The sequence below is a fragment of the Cornus florida genome, unplaced genomic scaffold, assembly GCF_030987335.1.
Source record: "Cornus florida cultivar Cherokee Brave unplaced genomic scaffold, ASM3098733v1 CherokeeBrave_3.0.0_Hap2_Chr03, whole genome shotgun sequence".
Lineage (NCBI taxonomy): Eukaryota > Viridiplantae > Streptophyta > Magnoliopsida > Cornales > Cornaceae > Cornus > Cornus florida.
Genome location: NW_026775573.1, coordinates 55,965,629 through 55,976,900, shown reverse-complemented (window position 1 = coordinate 55,976,900; position 11,272 = coordinate 55,965,629). Strand labels below are relative to the sequence as shown.

The 11,272-nt window shown below is 36.9% G+C and overlaps 2 protein-coding genes across 2 annotated transcripts; both read left to right on the top strand.

The window, feature by feature from the left end:
• The first annotated feature begins 5,449 nt into the window (after nt 1-5,449).
• LOC132301628 (uncharacterized) lies at nt 5,450-6,355 on the top strand. Its single transcript, XM_059798866.1, has 2 exons — nt 5,450-6,036; nt 6,352-6,355. The coding sequence occupies exons 1-2, from the start codon at nt 5,450-5,452 to the stop codon at nt 6,353-6,355; spliced, it is 591 nt and encodes a 196-aa protein (XP_059654849.1).
• Nucleotides 6,356-6,398: 43 nt separating this feature from the next.
• On the top strand, nt 6,399-9,376 carry LOC132300572 (pentatricopeptide repeat-containing protein At1g11290, chloroplastic). The gene has a single exon (XM_059797722.1). The coding sequence runs from the start codon at nt 6,514-6,516 to the stop codon at nt 8,947-8,949; it is 2,436 nt and encodes an 811-aa protein (XP_059653705.1). The 5' UTR covers nt 6,399-6,513; the 3' UTR covers nt 8,950-9,376.
• Nucleotides 9,377-11,272: the final 1,896 nt, after the last annotated feature.

Below are 11,272 nucleotides of genomic sequence, written 5' to 3'. Positions count from 1 at the left end.
AAATTAAAGTTACTTGTTTTCTTAGATTCACATTACTATAGGATTGGTGGTAAGTAGCAGACATGCTTATTCACTTAGATGGTGTTATGGACCGATTAGGTTTCACATTAGGGCTTCCGTGAGCTTTAGGTTTTGTGGAACCTTATAAATAGACGTAATACGGCTACCTAGGGTTTTACATACAAATAAAAAAACACAAAGAAAAGAAAACCAACACACGTCTGTGGAAGTAGTAGAGAGAGAAACAGAGGAGGTTTACAACAATTGTGTTCGCCGGAGGTCTTAGAAGACGGCGTAGAGATTTTGAACAAAGATCTCAAAGGCAAGTTCTATACCTAACTCTCTCCCTTAGACTTGTGTTCTTTACATCTCTAATACAATTCTAGGAGTAAATAAATGTTGGAAGTAATCTGGTTTGCATGTTCTGAATTATTCTAAATCGGATGTTTGCATGAACTGTTGTTTTCCGTTCTGATTTTTCTTTGTGTACTTCTTGTTCTATTTGAAGTTAATTATTGTGGGATGGTTTTAAAACTCTCTGGAACACTAGAATCAAATTTTAAAATAGTAGGAACTTGGACAGTAAGGAACAGAAGTGTGGGAAATCGTCGGAGATCAAACCGATGCACGAAGAAGAGTGAACAAAGGAAGTTGGAGGTGGAGGCGGCTCCACACAAGGGTGGAGCCAGCTCCAAGGGGCTGTGGAGGCGGCTCCACACCAGGGGGAGGCGGCTCCACCCCCCCTTTTGCTTGTTTCCAACGTAATTTCTTGATTCTGGGTTGGTTTCGATGCTACTGAGGTATTTAGGAGCTATAATTGACAAGTTTGGCTAGTGTCTAAGATTAAATTAGAACCTTAGAGGGATTGGTAAAGCATGGTAAAACAATTAAGGTTGTTGCTTGAACAGTATATTAATTTTTAAGTGAAGTTGGTGAACTGTTCTTGGAGGCGGAGAATTTAAATTGCATAATCTTAGGTAACGAGGTTTTATCTTTGAATAGAGTTATTGTTTATTCATGTTCCATGGTAAATTATAAGCATGACAAATTACAGAAGGATTATGTGCTTGTGATGGTTAAACTGATATAATTATGTATTAAGTGTTGTATCAATTCTGAGATATCAGTGCAGTGTTGTAGAATAGGTATATGAATTTATACACTCTAATATGCTTGCGGGGATATTAATTGATAGTTATACGCATGAACTGTGTTATCAATTATGGGACAGTGGGAGGTTAAATCAAATAATCCTGTTAACTTTCAGAATTTTATTATGCACTTATGGAACAATTGATGTTTAAATGTAGTGTTTTTATTCTCAATTGTTGGAGTTATGGATTTGGATGATATTTACATGCTTGTTTTGTATTATCATTTACTGGATGGATTTATTCTCAATTGATATTTAAATGTAATGTTTTATTCTCAATTGTTGGAGTATGGATTTGGATGATATTTACATGCTTGTTCTGTATTATCATTTGTTGGATGGACGGATTGTATGCACCGGTATGGGACGGTGACATACTAGGGGGGATTAGCTCAAAAATCGCTAAGTCCTACCTACTCTGGGATTAAGGAAATTGATTGACTAAAAGTGAAATCATATGGATTTGTAGTGTCAAGGCAACATATAGTTGAGCGGCACTACTACGGATTCTGGATGGATTTTAAATATATTGTTATGGTACCTCGATATGGGCTTGAATCTCAAGATCGATGGTTAGGGAGCGTATATGCATCAAGATGCATAGCTGGTTACAATGGTTGGAGGTGTACCTTGTCTAGGTTTGAGTATACATGCCCACTTCGTGTGCGTTTTGTGTGTTGCCTCTATTTAGGTTGAGACCGGCCTGTAGCCAGTGAGAGTCCTTTAGTGTGAAATATATATATATACACAAACTATATAGTTATTGTTGAATTGGTTAGGATGTACATGCGTATCGAGTCTCTGCTTGGATTGTAGTAGGATAGAACTTGTTCGTGGGTCTGACCCACTTCTATTTCTCAGGTACACGACAGTTCCAGACTTAGACGAGTTCGTGCTGAGCAGAGGTTTTATTCACTCTACCGACGATGTAGGACTTCTCTTCGTAGCTTCTTCTGGATGACTTATCAGTTTTTTATATTTTATTATTGCTTGGTTTATTATTAGGGGTCCACTAGAGATGGATTCCCGAGTTGTACCCTTGGAGGTTTTGGAGTTAGATTATTTAATCTTTATTATTTGAGGATTTTATTTTAGTTTCTTTCAGCTTTAATTTCATTTCTTAATTCATTTTGTATTCCGTGTTCATTATAAAATATTAATTGTTAAATATTCCCTCGGGTTTGGGTCTGGGCCTGATCAACCCGTGTCTCGGATCTGAGGGGTTTCACATTTTTGTCTAAAAATGCTTCAAGAAATTTGCGGAGATCTTTAAGTAATTTGCTTGGTCTTTCTGAGGAAGGAATTTATGCTTGTTATTTAGGAGTGCCGGCAATTATTGGTCATTCTAAAAGGGATGTTTTCCAATATGTTTCACAACGCATGCAAGAGCGATTGGCTTCCTAGAAATATACTACATTATCAGTTGGAGGAAATTTTTTTTTTTGATAAAGGCCGTGTTAAATGCCTTACCCACTTATGTTATATCTTCTTTTAAGCTTCCTAGAAATATATGTTTTGAGTTGATGAAACAAATTCGAACTTTCTGGTGGAGCAAAAAAGAGAAGAATAGATCCATTTATTGGACAAGATGGGATATTTTGTGTCAAAATAAGAAGTTTAGGGGGTTAGGCTTCCGTGATCTAGAGGCTTTTAACTTGGTGCTGCTGGCCAAGCATGCTTGGAAATTTCAAGTTCTTAAAACTGGGTGATGAGTGTTCAAATGTGACACATTTTAGTACCTAAGTGAGGGTATTTTAGTCCATTCATCTATCTTTATTTTCCTATTTTAGTACTTATTTATCTTTTTGTCTATTTTAAGTCAATAAGGTTAAAATTGGCTAAAAATGGTCCATTACAACCTTTTTGGAGTCAAACAAAAGTTTCTAGAAGATTTCAGAAAAATCCGGAAAAAGGTCAAAAATGCTGAAAATTTGGATGGATCGAAGATTTCTTCGATCGATCGAAAATGTACTGGCAGTGAGCTGTTTTATTCCCGCGCGCCTGAACTCCACCTACCACGTAGTTGCGGGATTAGATATTTTAAAGGCTTATTTCCTGACTTGTTCACTACTTCAAGGACTTTTTATAAAGGGGGAATTGAACCATTTTGTAATATATCTTTTAGTCTTCAATATTATTTTCATTGTAATTTTATTTTCTCTTTCTAGAAAAGTTAGAAATTAGGGTTAGAAGAAAAAAGAAGAGTGGAGGCTCCAAGAACACATCTCAAGATCTACACACTCTCTCTCTCTAGAATTCAACAAAGAAGAAGAGGAATAAGATGGAGCCATGTTTGGGGATTGCCCTTGAGGTTCCAAGATCACATCCACTTCCTCCATGATTGGCTAGACTTCTCCTTGGGGCTTAGATGAGCCCCAAGTTTGTAATCTAAACCTCTATCTCTTTCATACTTTTTGGGGAATAATATTCTGTGATTAGTGCTATAGTCTTATGAACTTAATGAATTTTGGTATATTTCTATGATTTATATGGTTTAATTCTTCCTATTAATTCTCTAGTTTATTTACATGTCTATGTGTGATTAAATTGGAAATTATGTCTTACATGATTCATATGGTTTAATTCTTCCTATTGATTTTCTTTGTAATTACATTTTGTCTTACGTGTGATTATTTTTGGAATTGATCTCTACACTAGTTTCTCTATGTTGGTTGCATGTCTATGTGTGATTAATTAAAAATCTAGTGATGGCTAGACATGATTTTTATTAGATGGGTTTGTCCATTAATTTGATGGATTATACTTATACTTGATGGGTTGTTCTACAATTTAATTCATGCTTGTAGGTAAGTAGACAATCTTTACTTGATTTGATGTTCCATGGCTTATTATTGCAAATTTCATGATTCTTTAAATTGATGTGTTCTACAATTGTGACTAGTTTGATGGGCCATGCTTCGAATTAATGGGTTGTGCTACACTTAGTTTAATTGTTGGTTAGGTAGGCAAATCATTATTGAATTTGATGGTACATGCTTAATATTGCAATTGGTAGTTACATTTTGTTCACGAGAAGGTTTTTCCCAAATTAGTTGAAAGTGTGTGGTTTGGTGAACAAGCTTGGTGGCAATTCCAATACACACCAAGACCTCACTTCTCATCTCTTAAATCCCTAACTCAACTTAGTTTATTTTAATTGCATTTTAATTAATTAAATTCTAGTTTAATTCAAACAATCAATCTCTCCTTTGTAATCTTGTGATTCACTAGAGTCGAAGTTAAATTCCAACATGTATAATCCCTTGGGACGATCCCTACTCATTTTTGCTACGTTAATAGTAGTAGTGGTAGTGATTTTTATAAATTTAAACTTGACCTAAAAGGCTTTTCTTGAACTGCACATTCACTACATTATTTTGGCGTATACAAGTGGCCTCGTTGGTTGGCTTACCAATTGTTTAAAGCCAAGTACTTTCCTTCATGTTCTTTTTTAGAGGCGTAGTTAGGGTCCAATCCGTCATGGGGGTGGCGAAGTATCTAATCCTCCCAAAAACTTTTGAATTCCGAGCTGAGATGGTTGGTTGGCAATGGAAAATCTATTCGTATATGGTGTGATCACTGGTTGCCTAGTTTTCCTACTAAACTCACTCCCCGCCAAGGTGTAAATGTTTTTTCTTTCTGCTATGTGGCTGATCTGATTGATTCTCAAACTCGACCATGGGACTGGATGTTCTAAACCAACTCTTTGAATCTCATGTAGCCCATGCTATTTCTCGTATGACCTTTAGTTATTGGGATAAAGATGATGTTCAAATTTAGGCTCTCGAATTTACATGGAGATTTACAGTAAAGTCTGCTTACCCATTGGTTTCATCTCTTTGTGGCCAGCCTAGTGAGTTGATTGATGCGTTTAGTTTGTTACATTCCTCTGTAAATCGTGATGATGGTTGCTGGAAATCAATATGGCGCTATGAAACTCTATCTAAAGTGAAACATTTTTTGTGGCGATGTTGTTATGATGCGCTTCCAACGGGTACGACTCTTCTTCATAGGGGTTTTCAAATTTCTCCTTTTTGCACGTGTTATGGATCCGAAGAGGAGTGAAGTGCCCACATTCATTACAAGTGTGGAAATTGTTACCCATAGGCTTGATTTTTCAAATGCCACTTTTTTTATTTTATTTTATTTATTTATTTATTTTTTTCCTAAATTGGTGGTTCTGTATTAATGACAAAGCTACCTCTTCTCCTGATCAAAATCTTTTCTTGGGGTTGATTTCTTTTTTGCATTTGGTTTATATGGAAGGCGTGAAATAAAAAAGTGTTTGAGAATGAGATGTGGAGTCCTGTGGTGATGGTGAAACTTGCCGTGACTAGATTATGGGAATATGTGGAGGTTCGGTTGCAGTGTAGGAGGATGTTTTGCACTAAAAGCTCTACATCTTCTCAATCATGGATCCCTTCATTACCTGGGCTAATTAAATGTAATGTAGATGCTTGTTTTTCAGTGGAATCCTCTGTCGGTGAAGGGGGTGCAATCTTTCGCGACTATTCTAGTTCCATAATTCAATTAGTGGTCTTTAAACCATTTCCTTCATCTTCAGTATTGGTAACGGAAGCTGTTTGTCTTAGACGTGCCATTTCTTGGGCTAAATCACTGCATTTCCTAAATGTGTGCTTTGAATCAGATGCAAAGCTGCTTGTTGATGCTGTGGCTGATGATGGGAATTGCTCTATCAAAATTGCATCACTTATCTTTGATATCAAAAAAGCGTTAAAGGTCTTTCCCTCTGCTACAGTGTCCCATGTTAGGCGAGCTGGGAATAGGGTGGCTCATGCTCTTGCATCTTTATCTTGGGATCCAATGGATTCCGATTGGATTCTTCCTTCTGTGCCACCTTCAATTCTTGATCTTGCTGCTCAGTTATGCTTAATATTTCTACTTAGTTTTTGTTTTTGTGTTGTTTTTTTGTATTTGCCAGGAAGAAAAAAAAAAATCACATAAACTCAACCTAAACATTAGTCTTTAAAACATCCTTAATAGTTTGTAATCATTAAACCATACAAAATTAGGGCCACAACATTCCAACATTGATTCGGGCTTTTAAGTGCTTTTGTTTTATTTTATTTTAAGTAATGAACCTTTCATTACTATAATTAGATTTTTTTAATAAAAATATTTTTGAACAAGTCCAAATCTTAAGGGTATGAATGTAATTTAACTATACTTGTTTGTAGGTAAGGCCTTTAGATTTGAAACATTCACAAATTGTCCACCACTATGTAGCACTAGCAAATCTAATCCATCTCTGTTCTTATAGCCACCTCAGAGACTGTACTCTGCTGTATAGAGTTAGAGAGAGAAGACGAGAGTTAGAGAGAGCGCGAAGAGCCATATTCATGAATTACCAGCTATTGCCTTCTACACCTATCTCCACCACCACAGCTGCTTCCTCTCCTCTGCTTACCATATACACTCTCTCCCAAAGAACCCACATTCCCACCCATGTCTACAAGCACCCCTCGGCTATACTCCTAGAACTCTGCACTTCCATGAAAGAACTCCACCAATTCATCCCTCTCATCATCAAGAACGGTCTCTACAATGAGCACTTGTTCCAGACCAAGCTTGTCAGTTTGTTCTGCAAATTCGGTAGCTTACACGAAGCTGCTCGTGTTTTCGAACCCATTGATGACAAGGTCGATGCTTTCTATCACACAATGCTTAAAGGGTATGCTCAGAACTCTACTTTGGACGATGCTTTGTCGTTCTTCAGTCGAATGATGCATGATAGTGTTCAACCAGTTGTATATAATTTTACTTATTTATTGAAAGTTTGTGGTGATAATTCGAACCTTAGAAGGGGTAAGGAGATTCATTCTCAACTGATCGTCAATGGGTGTGCATCAAATGTCTTCGCGATGAATGGTGTCGTTAACTTGTATGCTAAGTGTAGACTGGTTGATGAAGCATATAAGATGTTCGATAGAATGCCCGAAAGGGATTTGGTATGTTGGAACACCATCATTGCTGCGTATGCGCAAAACGGGTTTTCAGAGAAAGCGTTGAAATTGGTTTTACGGATGCAAGAGGAAGGTCATCGGCCTGATTCGGTTACAATAGTCACCATTTTGCCTGTCTGTGCTGATATTGGGTCCATGAAGATTGGAAAATTGATTCACGGTTATGTTGTAAGAGCAGGGTTTGAATCACTTGTAAATGTATCAACTACTTTGCTCAACATGTATTCCAAGTGTGGGTCAGTGGGGACTGCTAGATTAATATTTAATAATATTCGTTACAGGAACGTGGTTTCTTGGAATTCCATGATTGATGGATATGCCCAAAGTGGTGATTCAGAGGAAGCATTGATGCTTTTCCATAGAATGTTGGAAGAAGGATTAAAACCTACTAATGTCACTGTTATGGCAGCTCTACATGCCTGCGCTGATATGGGTGATCTTGTGCAGGGACAGTTCATTCATAACTTAGTGAATCAATTAGAACTTTTCTTTGATGTTTCAGTTGTGAACTCTTTGATTACCATGTATTGCAAGTGTAAGAGAGTTGATGTTGCTGCTGGAATATTTGAGAGCTTGCAGGATAAAACCCTTGTCTCATGGAATGCAATGATATCAGGCTATGCACAAAATGGGCATGTAACTGAAGCTTTGAACCTTTTTTGCAAAATGCAAATGCAAAATTTCAAACCTGATTCATTCACAATGGTGAGTGTGATTCCTGCTGTCGCTGAGTTATCAGTCTTACGTCAAGCAAAGTGGATCCATGGGCTTGTCATAAGAACTTGTTGGGACAATAATGTTTTTGTGATGACTGCACTTGTGGACATGTATTCAAAATGTGGGGCTGTTCATACTGCAAGAAAGCTCTTTGACATGATGGAGGAACGGCATGTAACGACATGGAACGCTATGATAGATGGATATGGAACACATGGGCTGGGTAAAGCTGCAATAGAACTATTCAACAAAATGCAAAAGGGAGATGTAAATCCAAATGATATAACATTTTTATGTATTATCTCAGCTTGCAGCCATTCAGGTTTCGTAGAAGAGGGGCGCCGTTATTTCACCATCATGAAGGAAGAATATGGCTTGAAGCCTTTAATGGATCACTATGGAGCCATGGTGGACCTTCTTGGTCGTTCTGGCCAACTTGATGAGGCTTGGAATTTCATCCAAAATATGCCTATTGAGCCAGGTATTAATGTTTTTGGTGCCATGTTGGGTGCTTGCAAGATTCACAAAAATGTTGAGTTAGGGGAGAAGGCAGCAAACAAACTGTTTGAGTTAGAGCCTGAGGAAGGCGGGTATCATGTATTGCTTGCTAACACATATGCCACGGCTTCAATGTGGGACAAAGTGGCCAAAGTGAGAGCTATGATGGAAAAGAAAGGGATTCAAAAAACTCCTGGATGCAGTTTAGTGGATCTGAGAAACGAGGTTCATACTTTCTATTCTGGAACCACGAACCATCCGCAATCCAAAAAGATCTATGCTTACCTTGACGTGCTAATAGATAAGATCAAAGCTGCTGGTTATGTGCCTGATACAAATTCAATTCATGATGTGGAGGATGATGTTCAAGAGCAGTTGCTCAATAGCCATAGTGAGAAGCTGGCTATTTCTTTTGGACTATTAAATACCAGCACAGGTACCCCTATTCACATTAGGAAGAATCTTCGAGTTTGTGGCGATTGTCACAATGCAACAAAGTACATTTCACTTGTTACTGGACGGGAAATCATTGTGCGGGATATGCATCGGTTCCATCATTTCAAGAATGGAACTTGCTCCTGTGGAGATTATTGGTGAATTTGTCTTTGAGAAAGTTTTGACTCTTCAGAGTTGCTTTGCTATCTACGGGGGTGGACATTAACTGAGGGAGCGAGGATGCAAAAAAAATTGGCATGACTTGTGACATTGTTAAGTTATCAACCTCGAGTTGCTCAATGTTGAAGGCTTGGTTAACAACTGATACGGAAGGTTTCAGAAAGCCCCTAGGAAAATTTTACACAAAATATTGCTGAGGTATTTCTCATCTTGAAAATAAACTCCTTGTGCGACTAATCTATTTAATTTCTGTATAATAGGGTCACTTTCTTCATCAACAATAGCAGCTTCTTCAGATTTTATCATCTGTTGTGATTGATATAAACTGTATAGATATCAACATTAAGCAATACCAAATTAAAAGGAAATCAGTATTCTACAATAAGTGTCATATTTTAAATTCTTTTGTGATTCACCGTATCTGTTATTTCGACCTTGTGTCAAACATTTTTGTTTGGAAAGATTGGTGCATGCTTGCTCTGTTGCATACCTTGTCTAGCCAGTAATAGAGTTGGAGAACGTTTCGTTCTCTAAATCCACTAGAATATTTTAATAACTCTCAAATATTATGTCCTAAATATTCTTATATATTCAATCTAAAATATTAACACTCTCATTCAAGTTGGTGTATCCCTCATGCCTAACTTTCATACACTGATGATGACAAGACTTGCAACTGAGACTCTTAGTGAACATTTCAACTAGTTGTTCCTCTAATTTCACAAAGGGCATATAGTGGGAGGGTTTGAAATTGGGTTTTATGGGAAATTTTAACAACTTTTGTTGTGATTAATGATATTTTGTACAAGATATAATCAAATGGATACCAATTCAAAACTAAGTATTCACAAATAATAGTACTGTAGTTTAAGGGATAGAGAAAATGCAAACTCCACAATATAATGAGGTTTGTCTCTCCTTGCCTACGTCCTCTATTCAAGAGCACCTTGCGGATTCCCCCAAATTCATTATGGGACTCTTCTTCCGGTACAGCAAACCGCTAAAACAACTCACACTTGCAGGCTGAGAGTGCACCAACTCCACTCTATGAGAAAGAGAGATTACAACTTAGGTTAACAGATTCTACCTTAGGAATACCCTAATTACCTCCTGACACATAAGACTCCAAACTTTTCCCCAAAAATTTCCAAGCAGTCATTTTGAGCGTTAACAACATTAGATCCTCATGAACCCACATCTCTAGCGATTTCGGTCTCAGCCACTAGTCGATCATGCTTCAATCACATGGTATTGAGCTCTTCATTGTAATGTGCATCAACAGATGTCAACACATGTAAATTACACTCATCAACAAATGCAGATGGTGAATATAAAAGGAAAACTGAGATGTACTCTTAAAACTTTCAATAGTATGCTGTGCTATTTGATATTCTCAGTATCTTATATTTCTGCCTTACCATCATACTTATAAAGGAAGTAATGTAGAGAGTCCCTTGACAGGGTTTATATTTATGTAAATTTAGATTAAAACAAGGGTAGTGAGCATTTAACACCCCTGTGGTATGCATATACCTCATGCAATTCCCTATAGGTTCTGAAACCCCTGAACGTTTATTTTAGGGGCAACAAGGACCTCCCCTCAGCATTATTTATTTATGGATTATCACTTATTGGATTATGGTTAAGGGGTCATTGACTTACCGGATTCTCGAGTGGTATCTTTTGGAGAATCATTATTAATGGAATTTTTATTCATTAGAATTTTTTCCAGCAATTTATTTATTTATTTTTTGTAATCATTGCTTGATAAATATTAATTATTTTGATATCTCCTGGTTTTTGAGTGTGAACTTGATCAACCCATATCTCTGAAATTAGGGGTATCACATGGAGAGAAGTACCCATGTAAGTAACAGTGCTCTGTATACTTTTGTGCTAGTGTGCCTAAAACGTGGGAAGCATAAAATTGGTGCTTTTCTTTTTTCTTTTTTCTAAAAATGAAAAACATTTTTCACTTTACAAAATGCAATTTTATGATTTTTGTTTTTGTTTATGAATATGGACTTAATCAACCCATATCCCTAAAATTTTTCGTTAGTGAAGCTCAATAAAATTGATGCTTCTCTTTTCCTTTTAAAAGTGCAAAAAACTTCTTTGTTGGTGGGGAGGCGCCCTTCATGAATTAGTAAAGGCCTGTTTGGGTTGGAAATATTGAACCTGGGGGCTGTGTGTGTTGTGAAAATATCTAACTACCAGGCCACAAACAACTTTTTATTACAAGTTCTAAATTATATATTTAATATATCAATGGCTTATAACTTATGAGAGTAATTTTGTCCATTAA

Coding starts and splice junctions, on each gene's coding strand:
- LOC132301628 (XM_059798866.1), top strand. CDS start 5,450: ATGTGGAGTCCTGTGGTGATGGTGAAACTTGCCGTGACTAGATTATGG.
- LOC132300572 (XM_059797722.1), top strand. CDS start 6,514: ATGAATTACCAGCTATTGCCTTCTACACCTATCTCCACCACCACAGCT.